The 21,954-nt window shown below is 37.7% G+C and overlaps 1 protein-coding gene across 4 annotated transcripts in view; it reads right to left on the reverse strand.

Annotated features, from left to right (window-relative positions):
- Positions 1-21,954, reverse strand: part of LOC127801169 (DEAD-box ATP-dependent RNA helicase 8) — a 38,271-nt gene that overhangs the window by 13,743 nt on the left and 2,574 nt on the right. For all 4 annotated transcript variants that reach the window (XR_008022970.1, XR_008022969.1, XM_052336061.1 and 1 more), the window contains exon 2: positions 20,243-20,303. Coding sequence is in view for 2 of the 4 variants with exons in the window: in XM_052336061.1 (XP_052192021.1) it covers positions 20,243-20,303 (61 nt within the window). In the remaining 2 variants the exon portion in view is untranslated. The remainder of the gene's footprint in view (positions 1-20,242; positions 20,304-21,954) is intronic.

The raw sequence follows: 21,954 nt of genomic DNA on the forward strand, positions 1-21,954 counted from the left end.
TTGATTTGCTGAATTAACTTCACGGAATTGCTACTCTGATGCGCCTCAATATTGGCCAAGAATTTATTTGCTCTGCTTTGTTGGACCAACTATTAGAAAGTGTCGGAATCACATTCGAAAATCACCTGGTCTACTTCTGCTTCAAAAGTTGAACTAGAATGGCCAAAATTCACTGCTGATAATTGTCGAAATTACTCAACAGAGAAAATCACCAAGGACGATAGCTCTTATACCAAATGTCATGACCCTAGGGTTTAGCTAGGGTCTAGGAAGGAATTTGGATAAGAGGTTGAGGAGGATAGAGCAAGAAAAGGGCAAGGAAGAACAGAACAGAACAGAATTGAGGGAGAGAGAGAAAAGTCGTGGGAGAGTATTGAGAGAGGGAATTAAGATTCAAATCATTCATTAAGATGCCTTCCTCTAACTATTCAAGCCTATTTATAGGCTTACAATTGAAGATGCTAACAATAACAGAAAATGCAACTAATAAGGAAAACACATGACATGTATTACTAATATATCATTGGGATTCCTTGGGGTCGTGACAGAATGTTGTTAGGAACTTGCACCTTGTTCGTACTTGAAACAAATGCACTGAAGCCAGGTGAGAGACCCTTATATAGTTTTGAATTGGGTGTTGTGCGCATGATCTATCCCCTTTTCTCAATGCTATGGGCTAATTGAGGTCATCATCAATAGCTTTATCATTGGAATTACCTTCACTTATCATCAGATTCGGGTTAGTGTCTTGGTCAGTCCTAGGATGTGTTTGTTGTTCAATCCCTTCTTGATTGGACTTCCTCTGAGAGTAAACTTGAAATTCATTGGTATGGGGATGTTGAGGGTGGTGGCTGATGGAACGATTTGGATCAAGCTGCTGCTGTTGACTAGAGACAAAAAGACTAGAAATGGAAGGAATGTGCCAAAACTGATATTCTTTAGGATTATTTAGAGTGTTCTCCCACTGAAAAGCAGTTTTGGGATAATATGGCTGATTTTCAAAAAAAAAATTGCATCCATTGAAGTAAAAAACCGTTTATATTCGAGGGAGTAACATTTGTAACCTTTTTTATGAGGAGAGTAGCCACAGAAAATGTATTTGATGGATTTAGGATCAAGCTTGCTGCGAAATGGGTGATGGACATGGACAAAGGCAGAACAACCAAAGACCATTAGAGGAATGTGTGAGAGAACCCGAGAGTGTGAGAAAGATTTAAGAAGAAGTTGACTTGGTGTTTGGTGGTTGAGAGTCTGTGAGGGCAATCTATTGATGAGATCGGTGGCTATAAGAATGGCTTCACCCCAAAATTGTTTAGGGACATTAGAAGAAAACAAGAGTGATTTGGCCACTTCTAAAAGATGTTGGTTCTTACATTCAACAACCCCGTTTTGTTGGGGTGTATTAACACAAGAACTCTGATGAATAATGTCTTGATTTGAAAGATAGTCTCCAAGGATTGAGTTGAAATATTCCTTGGCATTATCGGTTCTCAAGATTTGAATCTTGGCATGAAATTGACTTTGAATCATTGAATTAAAATTCTAGAAAATTTGACCAACTTCAAACTTTTCTTTCATAAGAAATACCCACGCAAGACATGTATGATAATCAATAAAAGAGATAAGCCAACAATAACCGATAACATTTTTGGACTCGAGAGGGCCCCCACATATCACTATGAATCAAAGAAAAAGGATAGGATGCTGTGTAAATTTGGCTAGGATAATTGTTCCGAATATGTTAAGAATATTGACAGATTTCACAAATTGAAACAAATGTGAATCTTTATTCTTAAACAATGAGGGGAACAATTTCTTAAGATAGACAAAATTGGGGTGTCATCAAAACCAAAATCAAAATCAAAACCAAAACCAAAATCAAAAACAAAATCAAATTGGTCAAGGCCAAAAACAAAATCAAATCCAAAGTCAAGGCCAAAAACAAAATCATAGATTAAGGATTGGGTCATGGAACATAGGAACATTAACAGACAAAGCTATGGAAGTGGTGGATGTGATGATTAGGAGAAAAATTAATATTATGTGCCTTCAAGAGACGAGATGGGTAGGGAAAAAAGCAAAAACTTTATCAGAAGCTGGATATAAAATATGGTACATAGGAACTGATCGAGCGAAAAATGGAGTGGGGATTATTACGGATAAAAGCTTAATAGATGAGGTAGTGGATGTAAAGAGAATAGGGGATAGGATTATTATGGTGAAGATTAGTCTAGGAAGAATGACTATGAATATCTTTAGTACATATGCACCACAAGCGGGGTTAAGTGATGAGATAAAAGCAAAATTCTATGAGGACCTAGAGGGACTCATACAAATGATACCAAGAGGAGAGAAAGTGATTATAGGAGGTGACTTAAATGGTTACGTGGGTAGAGACGGAAACGGATATAGAGAGGTACACGGAGGGTATGGATTCGGGGAAATTAATAATGGGGGTAAATCTATCCTAGATTTTGCTATGGCATATGGGCTCATTATAACCAATACTAGGTTCAAAAAACGGGACGAACACTTAATCACATATAAAAATATCACCTCAAGCACCCAAATAAATTACTTCCTCATGAGACAAGAGGATCGGTTATGTTGTAGGAATTGTAAGGTGATACCGGGAGAGTGTTTGACTACTCAGCATAAACTTCTAGTACTTGACGTCCAAGTAAGAAATTGGAAGAGAAAAAATCACATAAAACAAAATCTAAGAATCAGGTGATGGAATTTAAAAGGGGAGAAACAACTAATCTTCAAAGAAAAATTAAGGGGTAGAAGGGAATGGAATGGAGAAAGACAGACAAACCAAATGTGGAAAGAAATGGCTAATGCTCTGAGAAGCACGGCAAAGGTAGTCCTTGGAGAGACAAATAGTAGAGCCCCTAACCTTAAGGAGTCTTGGTGGTGGAATGAAGAGGTACAACTGAAAATTAAAAATAAGAAAACTTGCTATAAGGCGGTATATCAATGCAACAATGAAGAAAATCAAAAAAATTATAAAGAAGTAAAAAAGGCAGCAAAAAGAGCTATTAGTGAAGCAAGGTCAAAAGCATATGAGAATCTATATAAACGACTTGATACAAAAGATGGAGAAAGGGATATATATAAATTAGCTAAAGCAAGAGAAAGAAAAACACGGGATTTAAATCAAGTGAAATGCATAAAAGATGACAATCAAAATGTTTTAGTAAATGAGGGAGCGATTGAGGAGAGATGGAAGGAGTATTTCACAAAATTATTCAATGATGGTGGTGACACAAGAGTTAGGTTGGGACATCTTAGTAACTCCGAAGGGAATGTGAGTTACATATTCTATCGACGCATAAGTTCAAATGAAATAAGACAAGCATTAAAAAAGATGAAAAATCATAAGGCAGTGGGACCAGATAATATACCAATAGAAGCATGGAAATGCATGGGAGAAGAGGGCATCTCCTGGCTAACGCAACTATTTAACGCCATCCTTAAATCAAAAAAGATGCCAGATGAGTGGAGGAAGAGTACTTTGGTTCCTATATACAAGAACAAAGGAGATGTTCAAAACTGTGAAAATTATAGAGAAATTAAGTTAATGAGTCATACCATGAAACTCTGGGAGAGAGTAATAGAGCAGAGGCTCAGAAAGGAAACAAAGGTGTCAGAAAATCAGTTTGGTTTCATGCCTGGTAGGTCAACAATGGAAGCTGTATATTTACTGAGGTGTCTAATGGAAAGGTATCGAGATCATCAGAAGGACCTACATATGGTGTTTATAGATCTAGAAAATGCCTATGATAGGGTCCCTAGAGAAGTATTATGGAGGGTTTTAGAGAAGAAAGGAGTCAAAATAGCCTATATACAAGCCTTTAAGGACATGTATCATGGTGTAGAGACAAGGGTCAGAACATGCGGAGGGGATACTGAATCATTTACAACTACAATAGGACTGCATCAAGGTTCTGCACTAAGTCCATACTTATTTGCCCTAGTAATGGATGAACTCACTAAAGATATTCAAACAGATGTGCCATGGTGTATGCTATTTGCAGACGACATAGTGTTGGTGGATGAAACAAAAGAAGGAGTGAACACTAAGCTTGAGTTGTGGAGAAACAATTTAGAATCTAAGGGATTTAAATTAAGTAGAAAGAAAACAGAATATATGAAATGCAAATTTAGTAAAAATGCAAGAGTGGATGATGTTATAATAAAATTAGAAGACCAAATCTTACAAAGAAAAGACCATTTTCGATATTTGGGATCAGTGATTCAAAAAGATGGAGAAATCCACGAGGATGTCGCACATAGAATTAAGGCAGATTGGCTAAAATGGAGAAATGCATCGAGGGTGTTATGTGATGGTAAAATCCCATTAAAATTGAAAGGAAAATTTTATAGGACAGCTATAAGACCAGTCTTGCTGTATGGCTCAGAATGTTGGGCAGTCAAATACCAGCATGAGCAAAAGACGAGTGTAGCGGAGATGAGGATGTTAAGATGGATGTGCGGACATACAAGAAAAGATAAAATTAGAAATGAAGTTATTCGTAATAAGGTAGGAGTAGTGCCAATCGAGGAGAAAATGAGAGAGACTAGACTAAGATGGTTTGGTCATGTGAGAAGGAGACTAAGAGACACTCTTGTGAGGAGAGTTGATGAAATGGAACAATTAGTCATAAAAAGAGGTAGAGGTAGACCCAAAAAGACTTTAGGAGAGACATTAAAATTTGATATGAAATATATGGATCTAAATGAGGATATGACAAAAGATAGAAATACATGGAATTCTAGAATTCATGTAGCCGACCCCACATAGTGGGATAAAGGCTGGATATGTTGTTGTTGTTGTTGTAGACAAAATTGGGGTGTCCTAACTTGCATCATTATTATCAGAATGAAAATTAGAGGGACAACTAGAACATTCTATGGAGAAGTAGCTACTAGGATGAATTTGTATGCTTCAGAGGTGGTTCTTTTTTAGGAGATAGAGTCCCGAACATGCCTCAGCACTGCCAATAATCTTCCTCGAAGTCTGATCCTGAAATTCACACAAATTATTTGAGAACTTGGCCACACAATTATGATTAGTAATGAGTTTATTGATTGACAATAGATTGCAGTCTAAATTAGGAACCAAGAGAACAGATTTCAGGATAAGATCCTTGGATAGAGCTATAGAACCTGTCCCTACTACCCTTGAAGGGAATCATCTGCAATCTTTATAGTCCAATTTTCATCACTGGGTTCAAGGATTGTCAATAGCTTGATGTTTCCTCACAGGGCTTAAAGATTGTCAATAGCTTGATGTTTCCAATCATCTGATCAGATGCTCCTGAGTCAATAATCTATACAATTGATAATTCACGTTTAGCAGTGAAAGCACTTAGGAAATTACCTTTGTGGGCTATGGAACCAGAGGCAACTACTGAAGGCTAAGTGATTTGTGACTGGCTAAACATTTTTTTCAGCCATTCCATCTGTTCCTTGCCGGAAAATTTTGGTTCAGAGGTTGTATTAGCCTCCTCCATAAAGGCTATATTGCCTCTACTTTTCCTTTCATGAGTCGGTTTTCAATCTACTAGTTTGTCGTGTATTTCCCAGCAAGTGTCCCTAGTATGATCTATTTTATGACAGTGATCACACCAAGGACGCCCCTTTTTCTATCCAGTTGGTTGTTGAGTGCCCCGAGTGGTTAGGGCTAAATCTTCCAGACTTGGAGTGGCTGTTTTCAGCATTATTTTCATCATGCTTTCCTCTCAATGTACTTCAAAAAAAGCCTCCCGAATGCTTGGTAGAGGTTTTGTACCTAGAATTCTCCCTCTCACTCCATCTAGGTTTTTGTTTAAACCTATAAGGAACTTGTATAATCTCTTTGTTTCAACAACCTGTTTGTATTTGGATGAATCTTCTAATCACTTCCACTGGATTGTATAAAACTTATCCAACTGAAGTCAATACTTGTTGAGTGAATTAAAGTGCTAGGTAACATGGGATTCTCTCTGCCTCAGATCATCAAGCATGCTTTCAATCTCAAACAGCTCGGAAGTATTTTCAACATGTGAGTAAGCCTCCTTAACAACTTCCTAGATATCTTGTGCAGTGTCATACAACAAAAAATTCTCACCAATTTCATTAGTTATGGAGTTAATAAGCCAGGACATTACCATGTTTTTTTTAGATTTCCACATCCGAAACTTTGGGTGTTCCTCCCCTAGTTTGCTTATGGCTCCAGTTAGGTCGTCATCCTTCCCTTTTTCCGCAAATAAACATCATGACGGATTGGGACCACTGAAGGTAGTTTTGCCCATTCAACTTGTGACCAGTGATAGTAAACATATTGTTGTCAACGGCTCCCGTGTTGTTGGCTGGACATGGATGATATCCGAAGACTGATTGCTTTTCTCGGCCATGTTGTGATTAGCAGATTTGAAGGTTGCAAGAGTGAACAATTGAAAGGCGGATGGCGTGGCAGTCACTACCTAGGGTTTAACAAAAGAGAAGGATTTTTTTTTTTCCTGCTCTGATACCATACAGAAAATATTAGGGAGAAGAACAATAAATATATTTTCGTATAGATTACTAAATACATTTCCTATTAATAGGGAAGAAGATTATACTATAGGAAAGTTATAGAAAAGGAAAAACAAATATGTCATATGCTATACAAGGAAACTAAAGATACAATTACAGAATTAGGAAACTTCTTAAATCAGGATCTAATCTTGGAGAAGATATCTATCTTTGACTTTAGGAAAGTTAGCTCACGATCCTCTAATCTCCTCCAATCTTTATGGATCCTCTAATCACTCAACATAATCTCCGATAATGTTTTCAAAATCTCCACACTTACCATCCAAAAGGCTAATATAGAATCTACCCTAGAAGGGCACCTTCTATTTCTTCTCTTAAAACTCTTTCTGTCTCCCTCCCTCATAAAAGACAAAATGGAAATAGCCACATGGATATGGGCTAGGTGAGAGTCAAAGCAAGTACATAGATTTGATAAGGATGTGTGAGTAAAACACACACCTGGCTTGGACTTATAAATAAAAACAAAATGAGAAGCAAAGGAAGGGAAAAGAAAAACATAGCGAGTAACGAATTGTGCGGAAGTAAGAAGAATCTAGGAACATACTAATCTAGTAAGTGTCACAACCCCAAGGATCCCCGAGACTATAATTGTCATTATAATAGTAGTTAGCTTATATGCATTACTATATTGTACTCTAGGTTGCTAAGAATAGTTGTACTTCTCAATTAGATAGGTTGGAACAACCTATAAATAGGGTAAGGTAGTTAGAGAATGTATGTTTGAATTGATAATTGAATTTAGTCATTTCCCCCTCATCAATTTTCTCTCAATTTCCCCCTGATCCCTCTCTCGATCCCTCTGATTTCTCTCTAATCTCTCCCTTTCTCTATTCTATCTACAACTCTCCCTCATTTCTATCTATTATCTCTCCCATTTCTGTCCAATTCTCCCTTCAATCCTTGTGTTCTTGGTCTGAATTACCTCCGATTCTTCCGATTTCCAATCCAAACACTAGACAAAACGTACATGACCGTAAGTTAGTTTGTATATGCCTGTTTTATATATTTTGTTTTGTACACTTATTTGTCATTATGGTACTGAGCTGTTATTTTGATAATGCAACAATGAAGTTGCTATTCTGGCATCAATACAAATCTGTGAAACATTCTGTTTGTAGTCATGTACACTATACATGCATATACACATTTTGGGGATAAAGTATTCTGGGAAGAAATAAAAACAATTTACTCCCCTATACCATGACTTAGACATCTCTGTGTAAGTGTGCATAATTTTAGCATTAATTTACTGGGTTTCTTATATAAAAACTCACTCATTTGTTATGTTTATGTCACGATCCAAGGGCAATTTTGAAATTTTGTTAAGGCAGTAGCCACTGGTATTAGTTAGTTGTTGCTTTGTTGATTCTTTTCCCTATGGTTATGCTGTTTAAGCCAGTGGGAAGAGCCTATAGAAGGCTAAGATGTAAGAGGATGGGGATTCATGTTGAGAAATAACAGAATTCTTTCCCTCCTATCTCTCTTCCCTCTCAACTCTCTCTTTCAAATTCTCCCTCCAAACTCTCTCTCTCTCTCTCTCTCTCTCTCTTGATCTTTCCCTAATCTCTGTTCTGTTCAAGTCTCATCTTAGAGACTTGACAGTTTAGAGTTTCCAGGTAATGCCCCTCCCATCATACTGTAAGGATATGGGCTAGAAGACTAATATATATATAGATACTACTGTTTTAGAAAAAATAAAAATAAAAATGTGATATATCACAGTCATCTAACAGTTTTATTTTATTGTATTTTGAGTTGATGTAACATATATTATGACTTCACTTCAGCAGTAGTTTTTTGTCCCCCGATTTCTGTGCAGTTTCAATTTTGAACCTTGCTAGTGTTAGCTGACTTTTTTTTTTTTTTTGCTAGACTAGCGTTTATTTATTTAATTGTTTCTTTGGGCCACCTACTGTTATCAAATCCCCTAGCAATCGAAAATGAAGACTTTTGGTAGCAATGCAAATGGAAGTTTTTGGTTCTTTATCTAATATAAAGACTTCTTGATCTTTGTACTTAGGTTAATTTAATTTGTTAAATAGACCACTATCATAATCTATATTTTTTATGGAAAACCTAATGAATCATTCTATATGTGTATAAATTATCTTGCACACCATACATTTTATAATAAAAGGACATTTATGGCATGCTTAATATCTCTGGGTGACTACAGATTCTGCTTTTGGGATACAAGCCATAGTAAGTCAATGAGACTAGGATGACTTCACAACATGCCCTTTGTGCCCTAGAGTCATCCCCCACTTCTACCGATCTTGGCACACTCACCTTATACACTTATTTGGCCATTGTGTACCTTTTACCTGACCATCCCTGTGAACAATATTCCCAGCTGGGACACTTCCCTGAAGAGTGCTGCCATCATTGAAAAGAAAGAAAGCAAGGGAAGCAAGGGAAGTAAGGAAGGAAGAAAAAGAGTGAGCATCAGGTGAACTTCTTCTTCTTCTTCTTCTTCTTCTTCTTATTATTATTATTATTATTACATGCCTACCCTTCTGTGATAGAAGTATAACATGGATGGCCATGTAAGCGTCCAAGGCGGTGTCACAACCCTAAGGGTATACTCATCATTAGGCTGCTGTTGAATTAGCTGGTTGTACCTTTTAGTTACTGCTGTAACTGATTGTACCTTTTCAGTTAAGACATTACAACTGAAAGGAAGAGCCTATAAAAAGGCTAAGTGTAGAGGATGGGAATTATGTTGAGATTAATACAAATTCTTTCCCCCTCTTTCTCTCTCTAAATTCTCCCTCCCTTTCTATTTTCTCTCAGATCTTCTATAATTCCAGCCATCGTGACATCGCCCAGGCCTCAGTCTTAACATTTAGGTTTCAGAGCCAGCAATCCACAGCCATAGAATTGAGATTGAAGCGAGTAGAGAGGTGCAAATTAGGAGCCGATCGGAGAGATCGGGATCACAGCGATTGCAATCAGATTGAAGAAGAAAGCTGATCCACGGCAATCTGGATTGGAGTTGTGGATTGCTGAGCCACAGCAGGTGCAACTCTGATCAGTGATAAATTGTGGATTGTAGGTGGAAATTTGGTAGCAGATCAAAGGTGATTGCAGACCAGACTGTTGAGGAATGGCTGAAGGTACTATATTGAAGCAACTAGACGCAAGGATGGAGGCGTTGGAGTTTGGGATGCTTCAGACTCAGGAGGCAGGTTTGGCCATATGGGAGAGTGTGCAATGAGATCCTGCAACTCGAGAGAGTATGCAGAGGGAATTGAAGAAGAATAAGGAGACCATGGATCAATATGGCCAAAGGATTAACAGCATGTTCAATATGCTGTCATCACTGCCTCAATTCTGGTTGTCACCGGATTTTCCCCCGAGGACGATTTCAGATCCAAGCCTGGCAATGGCATTCTTCGTAGAGCCTCAGGAGTGCAGGAGGCAGAGGAATTTCCAACCATGGAACCAGCAATACAGGTAAGGGGATCTTCCTCTCAATCCCCTAATTACACCTGCATGCCCAGGTTGGAGATACCGGTGTTTTAAGGGATCAAAACTGCGGTGGATCCACCGATGTGAACGGTTTTTCCAGTTTTATAATGTGGCCGAAGGGCAGAAAATTAACATGGCAGCAGCCTATTTGAATGATATGGCTGATTCATGGTATCGAGGGTGGCTTAAGACGAAGAGGTTTGAGGTCAGTTGAGCTGAATTTGCTGAAGATCTGTGTGAACGTTTTGGGGAGGAGATATCCATGACAGATGTGATTGAAAAATTTAAAAAGTAGAGACATGAAGGATCAGTGGTTGAATATCAAATTCAATTTGAGGAGTTAAGATCCTTGATGTAGAGTTCACAACCAGCACTAACGAAGAATTACTTTGTGTCCAGCTTCATTAGTGGCCTTAAGGATGAGCTGAGGCCCATTGTCAAAACGATGCAGCCTGCAACAGTAAGGCAGGCTGCTGAAAAGGTGAGGTTACAGGAACTTGCCTTGGAGGCTATATTCAAGAAGCATAAAGTCCTACCGAGACAAAATCATTCTACCAGTCAACCATTGGGAGGAGAGAACTGGGACTGCGCTATAAATGTGGGCATAGATACAGTCCTGGCCATCAGTGTAAGAGGCAGTTGCTTAATATGGAAGGGTCGGATGAGGAAAAAGAAGAAGAAGAAGAGGTGGTTGTAAAGGAGACTGAAAATGCTCAGGAAGAAATGGAAGGGGATGAAGGTGGAGAAATCTCTTTCCATGCATTAAAAGGAGGCCCAACAGGGAAAATTAACAAGGTGAAAGGACTGGTGGGAAAAAGGAGGCTCATGGTGTTAATTGATAGTGGCAGCACCCATAGCTTCCTGAATGAAGCCACTGCCAAAGATTTGAAGTGCAAACTAACAGCCACTACACCCTTCTCGGTGACTGTAGCCAATGGGAACAAAATGTACAGCCACTACAAGTGTGTTGATTTCAAATGGCTGATGCAGGGACAAGAGTTTATAGCACATTTAAGGATTTTGGAACTAGGAGGATGTGATATTATGTTGGGGGTAGATTGGATGAGGACAGTTAGCCCTCTGGTTTTTGACTTCAACAAATTGGAAGTCACGGTGGAAACTGGTGGCAAGAAATTGACATTGGTTGGGAGCCTCGAAACCAGAGAATGCAAGATGATAACTGCAGAAAGTTGCAGAAATTGTTACAGAAGAAAGGGGGGACAGGTATCACAACTGTATTCCATACAGGCTGTGGAATTGGATGAGGAAGATATTGACAAGGAGGAACACACCAAGGCTGGAAAATCTGCTGTCCTTCAACTCCTTACTGGGGTACAATTTTCTGATGCTTTACATTTATTTTTGATGGAATTTAAGGATCCATTTGCTGAGCCAAATTCCCTACCTCCCACCAGACCCTTTGACCATTCCATCCACCTCAAACCAAACTCAGAACTGGTAAACATCAAATCCAATACCCCCCCTATACAAAAGACAGAAATTGAGAAGCTAGTCAAGAATATGCTAGCAACTTCCATCATACAACCCAGCCAAAGCCCATTTGCTTCACCTGTTCTTGTAAGTAAAAAAGAAAGATGAAACATGGCGGTTTTGAGTTGACTACCGCCAACTCAACGCCATTACTATTAAGAACAAATTCCCTATACCTATTATCAAAGACCTACTAGATGAGCTAACTGGTGCTACCATTTTTTTCCAAGCTGGACCTCAAGGCCTAGGGTATCACCAAATTAGGGCGTTTAGAACACATCAAGGCCTCTATGAATTTACTGTTATGCCGTTTGGGCTCACTAATACCCCTACCACTTTCAAGCCTTAATGAACCACCTTTTCAACCCTTACTTGAGGAAGTTCATACTTGTTTTCTTTGATGACATCCTCATCTATAGCTCCAATTTTAATCAACACATATCCCACCTAAGAACAACCTTTGAGATCCTTAAATCCAATCAATTGTATATTAAGTTATCAAAATGCACCTTTGCTAAGGGAGAGGCAGAATACTTGGGTCATGTAATCTCAGGAAAAGGAGTCAGCACTGACCCTAAAAAGATATCAGCCATGGTTGAATGGCCTAGGCCCACAACAGTCAAGGAATTAACGGGATTTGGGGGGCTGACAGGGTATTATCGGAGATTTATACAGCATTATGGTATAATCAGCAAACCCTTCACAGAGTTGCTTAAAAAGGACAACTTCCATTGGAACCCCAAGGCTGAAGCAGCCTTTTTGACACTAAAGAGGGCTATGACTCAGGCCCCGATTTTATCACTGCCTGATTTTTCTAAACCTTTTGTGGTAGAAATGGATGCTTGTGACAATGGAGTGGGAGCTGTGTTAATGCAAGAAGGAAAGCCACTGGGATACATTAGCCAGGCTCTTGCCCCAAAACACTTGGGATTAAGTGTGTATGACAAGGAGTTGATTGTTGCGTTGGTAGCAGTTGATAAATAAAGACATTAATTCATTATCAAGACTGATCATGAAAGCCTTAGATTTCTGTTACAGCAAAGGCTACACACACAATTGCAAAGGAAGGGAGTTTCAAAGCTGTTGGGCTTGAATTATACCATACAGTACAGAAAAAGAAAGGAAAACATGGTGGCTGATGCTCTCTCAAGAAGGGAAGAAAAGGGGTCCTGCCAGGCCATTACTGCTGTGGTGCCGGATTGGGTGAAAGATATATCTGAAAGTTATGAGAAGACCAATTGGTTGAGGGATCTTTTAACTCAACTAACCATCCAACCAGCTGGAAATCCAGGTTATACACTCTCAAATGGGTTAATCAGGTTCAAAGGGAGGCTGGTAGTGGGAGATGACAAGCTGTTGAGAGGCAGGATTTTGCAGACACTGCATGGTTTCACCCTTGGGAGGCCATTTGGGGGTAAGAGCACCTTATCACAAAGTAGACAGTTATTCTTTTGGGCCAGCCTAAAAAGAGATGTGGTTGATTTTGTGTTAACATGTACAGCCTGCCAACACTGCAAGCATGAGCAAGTTGCCTATCCAGGTTTACTACAGCCACTAGCTATTCCAGAACAAGCTTGGGAGGGAATTTCAATGAACTTTGTAGATGGGCTGCCGAAGTCTGAGAGGAGAGATGCAATCCTAGTAGTGGTGGACAGACTAACTATGTTTGCCCACTTCCTGTTTTTACTGTTTTAACTGTTTATTGCTGTAATTTTTAATAGAATCCTAATAGGAAAAGGAAACTTTTCAGATTCCAATTCTAATTATAAATACTAAATGAACAATAAATCAAAATAAAAAAAAACAAAATAAGAGTGACAACCAATAAAAAAAGAAAGAAATCTGGGATGTGTTTTGCTGAAATTTACAAGTGCATAACTTGTTTTAATATTTATTTTTAGTTAGTATATGTTGAATTTTTTAATTTTCTTAATAACATGCTTGTGAATATTAGGAGTTAGCACCTATTTTATACCTTATTCTTCAACTAGGACATATATTTTTCTTTTCATTTTTAGTTAGCATGCGCCTAGTTCCACCAGGTGCGCATATTGCCTTGCACCTTGTATCTCAAGCTCCAACACCCTTGTATGCTTTAGTGCGCCTTGGGCCTTTAATAACACTGCTCAGTCCCCTACTCGCAGATTTGACTACAAATTGTGAGTCTGATCTTCTTCATAGAGATTCACTCCATGACTTGACCATGGGACCCTAGAAAGATGCATCAAGATCCACACCCCTCTTCTTTGGGATGAAGAAGGCTATGAAGCAGTTCATCCCACAGGACAGATGGTAAGCCCTTGGCAAATGGTATTTGGTTTTTGTTCTCTTGGCCCTGCATTGTTCTATGTTGCCTTTAAATCTTAAGAGTCTTGTATTTCATTTTTTGTTCTGTCATACCTGCCAGGGTTGGTTTTTGTTGTATCTCCATAATGTAAGCTTTCTGTGTTTGGCTGGCTTGGTATATGCCTACGTGCCAACTGAGGGCCCTGTTGGGTCACCTTCCTTTTAGAGGCAAAAACTAACTTGTTTAACCCCCTGGCCATACGATGGCTTTGTGCCCTCCTCAGCCAATCTCAGATGCTCCCAAATTAAGCCTGCTTATGTGAGTCTTCTGGTTGTTCTTGGCTGCCCAGTGGTTGATGCTGGTGCTTGGTTTTGTTTGTTTTGCTTTTTAGCCATGTATAGCCAGTCTATGTTGTCTATTTCTCACTTTTGTAGTCTTCAGACTTAATTTCTAACGTGTTTATATAAAATCTCACCCGTTTGTTTATTTTAGACTTTCCAAGCAATGCCCCTCCCATCATACCTGCAGGATATGGGTTGGAAGACAAATATATACATATATACTAATGCTTTAGGAAAAAAATAAACGTCTATATATCACCGTCCTGTAATAGTTTTATTTTATTGTATTTTATTTCTTTTGAGTTGATGTAACATAAATTATGATTTCATGATATCAATTTTCTGTCCCCTAATTTTTGGGCAGCTATTTTGAACCTTGCTAGTGTTTGTTGATTTAATTATTTCTTTTGCTATCTACTGTTATCAAATTCTCTAGCACTTGAAAATGAAGACTTTTGATAGCAACATAAATGGAAGCTTTCAATTCTTTATCAAATTTCCTAGTAACATAAATATAGACTTCTTGGCCTTTATACTTGGTTCTATTAATTTGTTAAATAGACAACTATTATAATTTATCATTTTGACGGAAAACCTAATGAATTAGTCTGATTAATGCAAATTATCTCACTGTACATTTAGTAAGAAAAGTTTTGTTGGAGTAAAATAGTACCTGCTCACCGGTACCGTCATGACTCAAGAACCTAGTTCTTTTTTAAACCAAAAAAATACTATTTTAATGTACTAGAAATGAGTACCCAAGAACACCAAAAAAAAAAATTCTAACTTTTGAGCCATCACAATGGAGCTACCACAGATTTATCATGTGCTTGTGCACAAACTCAGTTAATTTGGTTAAAAATTTAAATATAAACAGAAAAACAACAAAAGAGATATGCTCCACTATCAGACTAACAGAATCAGAGTCCACAAAGATCACTAAACAAGAAAAAGAAGGGTGTCCTGAGGGCAGAGGGCTTCTTGCTTTCGGAGGGTCAGGGGACAATTTTGTATCCTGCCTTACCCTTGCTTTGCGAAGAGGTTTCCACAACTGAAACCAATGACTTCTAGTAGCTAAAGGGCAACCTTACTATTACCATTACCACTAAGGCTCGCCCACCACCCAAAAGAGATAACTTTCAAGTATCACATGTTCTAGTCACATACCAACTCAACAAGAATGGCATTCATCATCATGACTGTCAAACTATGCTACATGGACTTCGACAGTGTTTACAAAAGTGCATTTTAAGCACAAAACATAGGCTTTCGATGTGTGAAGCTCAATGACTTTAGCTGAGCGCGATTAAAATAGTTACCAAATTCGCCCCCCCCCCCCCCCCCCAAAAAAAAAAAAAAAAACAAAAACAAAAAAAACCAGAGAACTACATTTCAGTGAATGCTCAGTAGAATGCAATGTGTTGGTGCCTTCGAATGCCATGCAATGCGACCCAATTCGTTTAGATTGAAGACCCAGATCTCTTATGCTCTCTTTCTTCCTCTCTTTGCCTATGTTATGTGGACTCGACATTTTCAAGTGTTGTACCTTACAAGATACGAGCCAAAGTCACTCGAACCCATATTTCGGTTGCACAAACCATATATACCTATTTGGTGTTGTGAGTTGGCTCAAAGCCAAGCTATCTTGCTTCAAATAAGATCTTGGCTTGCAATGAACATGTATGGCAATGCTTCTTGACAACTACTTCCGACTTGCAAGAGCTTCTCCACAAGCTTTTCAACCTACACGGCTACATCCAAGTCACTGACACCTTTACTCTGTTTCTCAAAACCCTAACTGAAGCAATTCTTATGTCATAAAGAGTAAGAGAGAAAAGAGTGAGAGGTGGACTTTCTTATTTGTTGGAAGAGTTGGCTTTTCATTTGGGTTGCTAAAGGCAAGAAGGCCAAATAGAAAAAAGAAATATATTCTTTTTATGATTAGATGAGAATATATAACTTCTATAATTTTTTAAAAATATTAATTCAATAAAATTTAAATCTCAAATATAAAATCAATCCATTTAAATTTACATATATATAGTTATCTATTCATGGATCCTAAATATTCTATAACCTTGATTTTTAGTTACAAAACCATATTACCTCTTTAGGGTTTACAACGTTTTGTTTGTCTTTTGGAAGACATTTAATGCATATATGTAAATACTTTTAATTAGTTGTATAATTTATTGGTATGTTGAAATGCATCGTGACCCACAGTGGCAAACTGCAAAAGCTTACACCCTTGTATTGAGTTCCAAGCAAAGTGGTGTACCACACCCCGCACCACGCCAACTAGGTAAGTATGGTCCAAACGTAGGACATGGGTAATGAGGATACAACACAGAGAAAAATAAATTTCACTAACGGACTAACCCACGCCAACTAGTTCTATAACTAAAAATTAAGGTTATGGATTAATTAGGATCCATTAATTGATAACTATATATATGTAACTTTAAAAATGATTTCTTTTATATTATAAATTTAAATTGTATTGAATTAATATTTTTGAAAATTATAAAGGTTACATATATTCTCTTCTAGATCATAGAAAGAATTTTTTTTTTTTTTTTTCCTGTTAGGCCTACCTATCTTTGGAAGTGCAAATGAAATGCTCACTCTCAACAAAAAGGAAAGACCACTCTCCCAGCAATAAGAAAGTTAACTTATTAGTTATTTATCACTTATTTCCTTATGCTCATGACTTTATAGAGGAGTTAGGGTTCTGGAAAGAGACTAGAAGAAGCAGGAACAACTTAAGCTGAGAAGCTCGCCAAGAAGATCTCATCGACCAAAAGTAATTGTCAAGAAGCATTTACAACATGTTTGTCACAAGCCAAGAACTTGTTCAGAGTAAGGCAATTGTGATCCGAGCCAACCCAAGATGCCAACCAAGTACAGTCTGCACAACCCAGATGAACCCAGATTAGGTTGCACAGACACATATTTGGGTTTGCCAAAACTCAAATCTGGGTTTTCCCTCTGAGATAAGTCAAACAGAGCCTACCGTGCCAACCGAAGATATGTTGGCTCCAATGCATATCCGTACCAATACCAGTGTTGTATCATGTTAAAACCAATACAGTGCCTAATAGTGTTGAGTCCATGTAACATAGCTGTCAAATACAATTTTTTGGGCAAATTTATCATTGATAGAAGAATACTTTCTTCTCCTAAAGTATCTTGCAATGCTCTGTATGAGATAACCATAAAAACCTAGAGACCAGCAATATGGCAAAGTAAATGAGAATACATCCTTGTAAGTTGTAAAGACTTTCAACTGACCCAATAATACAGTGGGCCAGTTAAGGCTGCCATATTTAAAAACCTTTGTAGAAAATGTCAGTCAATGGTAAGATATGCTAAACTTTACCAGAAATTTAGAGCACAGATTTGATAATTAACTAGAAACTATATCCTTCCTTAAGCTAATGTTCAAAAAGAGACCCAAGTAAAGTAACATATAAATAGTACTACTTCAGTATTGGACTTCATCTGTTTGTCGCTTTCTGTCTTCTTAACATAGTGATAGTACTACTTCACTCCTGGAGTTCTATTGTCTGTTGTTGTTTTTCATCCCCCATATTCCATCTATGCCTTTCTGCCTCTTATTGAAAAAATAAAAACAAACAACAAAGTGAGAGAAAGAAGAAATATGACACAATGTATCTTGGGAAGAAATTTTACTAAGAGGAAGCTATAGATCATCCTTTCCTTGTGGCCCTGTCAGATTAAGAGTGCACCTGTCACAAGGACCCTATTTATTGTATGCTCCATGATATAGAACCCAACTATAGAGTACAGGTGCTGTATTTGAAAGATATGCACAAGTCATCTCATCATCAGGTAAAATTTTTGCCCCAATTGATTTGAGTTGGAATAAAAAATTAGACAAATGCTTAGAAGGCTGTTGTGGCCCACACAACCTGTCACAAGGACCCTCATTTATTGTACACTCCATGATGTGCGGTCCAACTCTAGAGCACAGACATTGTATATGAAGGATATGCACAAGTCATCTCATCACATCAGGTCAACGTTTTGCCCCACCTGAATCTTGATTTCAGTTGAAGTCAAAACATGAACAACCACTATATTTTTTAGAACGCTCTTTCACTAATAAACAATGATTTGCATAGTTGTCAAAGGCTCAAGGTGCACTAAGGCACTAGAGTGCTTGGAGCCTTAGCACAAGGCGCAAGCCTTTTGGATGCAAGGTGCACATTTTAAAAATCTGTATAAAAATACTTATACATCATTATTTTCAATATATACCTGTAAAGAGGTAATGCAAACTTAGAAATTCATAAATAACACATAACCAACACTATTTAACTAAATAATGGGGTGTCTTATTGTGTTATCAAATTTGTTTTAATTTTTTCTTGTTATTACTGGTTAGATTTTAACAAGTCCAACAAAAAAAATTACACAGGAGTAAAAGTGTGCACCTTGCACCTTAGGGTGAGGCGCACCTTAGCACTTAGGTGCATGCCTTATAGAGCGAGGCATCCTCAGCCGAGCCTTGAGCCTAGGCGTGCTTAGGTATGCCCCATGGTGCGCCTTTGATAACTATGGGTAGATCCTAATGAAAATGCTAGCTCTTGACTGGAAATAAGGTTTGAGACCAACATCCAAGTGAGGAAGAACTATGTGATGACTCAGTAAGCCACAAAACAAGGTCTCAAATACTGCAGAATCAACTGACGGTATCGTAAAACTAAAAAAGCGGCAACTAAGGCAAGAAAGAGGAGATGAAAATTTTCCTTAGGAGATATCTTAATAGCTTGCACCTTTACTTACAGGTAAGGGAACTAGGTAATTTTTCCACACCACAGGTGTACTAACAGTAGCAGTATTCATCATTCAGTAAAGAAGATGCCTGTCCTCCAAACATAAATATTCAGATAAAAGGAAAGGTTCAACCCTTTGGCAGAAAAGCTCATTTATCTCACAGAGAGAGTGTTTTGCAACCATGTAAGATCAGTGATTGGGAACTGTGGGATATTTAAAACTGGACTTTAGTTTCTTGTAATTCTCTTCATTTAGGATTTCATTCTTCATAGGACATATCATACTTCTGTCGCATCAAAGTTTCAGCATTTACAGCAAATGGATTCAACATACTAGGGATAGAAATTGCTTCTGTACCATATGGCACCTCCAAACACAATCAAACATGTAAAGTGGGATTCCAAGGTACAGACTCCGTAATGAGTTGAAACAGAAAAGTTCTGACATGTAAGGAGTTGGTCAGGCACCAGATGGATATAGCAGGTTCGACAGTACAATTTCAAAAGAGAAGCTACAACCAAGATAAACATCTGGAGTAGTTAAGAAGAAAGACATCTAACAGCAATTTTCAGTCTCCAACAAAATCAAAGAGAATAATAAACAGAGCAGATTCCCTTGAACAGAAAGAAAAGGGGGGGGGGGGGGGGGGGGGAGAGAGAGAGAAAGAAAGAGTAACATTGAATAAAACCAAAGAAATTCAAACCAACCAGCATTAAAGGACAACAAACACACACACATACAAAACAGAGGGAGAAGGATGAGACCACAGGGAAACAAAACATGTCTTGGCAAGACTGCAGAAGACTCTTAATTACAACATATATAACCAGAAGTAGAATAACTTATCCAAGTCTAGGAACTACAGGTGACAAATTCTACAGGACTCCAGATATCAAAAGCAATTATAACAACACTGACAGAGCGCTTCAGTTCTACTATATTGACAAGGATCTATTTTCAACAGATAGGCTCTATTTTTTTTTTTTTTTTTTCGGCAAAGTCATAAATAGGCTTTTAATGCAGCTGAAAGGAAATTAGATTTAAAACAACCTTAGACTGATGTGCTGCACTAACTCAAAAGCCAGTGCACCCGCCAAAGAGAAGAACCACAAAAGGAGTGAAACCAAAAGACACTATAACAGAAGTTCAGGAGTCCAAACAAATTGCATGAACACCCACCCTCGGGATAACCCTAAAAAAAGATTCAATATAAGCATTATGCCAACTACAATTAGAAATATGTAGACAAGCAAATTGTTCATAATCATACCTCAGTTCTGTACCGAGTATCAGGTGGAGGAGCCTTCAACCGTGCCTTCCAATCTTGTGAACTGCAGGAAATGAAGAAAAGAGAGAAATAAGTTAGGATCACATGTCAAGTACAAAATGATTTCATAAAAAACAACAGAGTCCCCCCTCCAGACGCCCAAAAAAAAGTGTAATAAATATTCTTGCTCACAAAGTTTTGAGCATTAAAAAAACAAGGCAGCATGCAGCCCTAAAAATTCGCAATTTTCAGAAAGCAAAATTTTATAGGGCCCTGATAAGACATTTGAAGAAGGGAGTCAAATAATGATAAAAAATATCACCTCAATTTTGCAGCTCATGAATGAGTTAGGTATCAAACACCTTTTGCAAGAAGCCTAACTAAATACTAAACAAAATACCAACCAATATTCAAGCCAGAAATTTGCTGAAAGGTGTCTAAATGTGTCTTTTGCATGTCCAACATTTAAACAAAATCTAAGCGTATTACAGGTTTTGAAGGAATACGACAAATTAATTATAAAAGGAAGACAACAGAATTTATATTTATTAGCCCTCAATCTTTTAAACTCCTAATTGTAAGAATTTGGAACTCCAAAGTTTTTACGACTAAAGTTTTTAAAGTATATATGAAGAGTTTACAATCACTTAATTTCTCAACACGAAGAGTATGAATTACTATCGTGTATACATATACAAATATAACTTATTGTTTGAAGTGTTTTTATATTGTCAAGTCATATTTTTTTGAACATGACTATAGAGGCATTTTCTTGAACATATTTATTAATCCATATTCAATTAGCCATACGTGTCACATCCTATTAAGTGGAGGCCATGTCTACATTATATCACAATTTTGGAAGAGTCCATGTAACGTAGATATCAAGCAGTTGTTTTCGTTCAAAAAATAAAAACAAATTAAAGAGCAAATAGTTTAATAGATTTTCAAGCCTGGCATGGAAATGAATGTGTAAAAGTAGATTTTCCAACTTCAACTCTAGCATGCAAATATATTCAAATATACATATATAGCATGTCTTTTCATATTAAATGAAAACCAGATTCAAAGATATACATGTTGAAATGTTTGCCTAAGCATTAGACACGATAGAGTAAGGTCGGTTAGAAGGTATTAGAATAAGTCTTCTAGAAGTCTGTTAGTTAGGGGTATATTTGTAACTGCAGGCAGTCAAAAGTGTCCTTGTAATTCCCGCCCTCTATAGTTTATAAATAGAAAGGTTCGGGGGGTCTCATCTCTCATTCTGTTTTGCGATCTATCTTGTGGAAGGAGAATGTACTGTGTATGTGCATGAGAGTAAAGGGTTTTACTTTGTAATCTTCGGGTAGTGCAGCTTGTATAGGGCTAAGAGAGAGTCAACAGTGCATGTAATCTTCGTTTTCCGGTTTCAAGATAGTGAAGAGCAAAGTCATATTAGTCTGGATGCAAGTTCTCTTTCAAGGAGTTCCGAACCACAATAAATTCTCTGTCTTGTGCGTGTGAGTGCTTTGATTCTGTGTTAATTCTTGTATTCCTATTTCTGTTCTAAATCGTGAGTGAGAGATTGTGTTTGTCTTGAGAGGAAATCGAGTGTGTGTGTTGGTGAGAATTATTACAACAATACATGAAACGATAACTGATTATCCCTTTCTCCCAAACCCTCAAATTTGTAACTAGCCAATTAGAGCTGCTATAGACCAATCAGAGTAATGTGG

The sequence above is a fragment of the Diospyros lotus genome, chromosome 5 (assembly GCF_014633365.1).
Source record: "Diospyros lotus cultivar Yz01 chromosome 5, ASM1463336v1, whole genome shotgun sequence".
In the NCBI taxonomy this organism is placed as follows: domain Eukaryota; kingdom Viridiplantae; phylum Streptophyta; class Magnoliopsida; order Ericales; family Ebenaceae; genus Diospyros; species Diospyros lotus.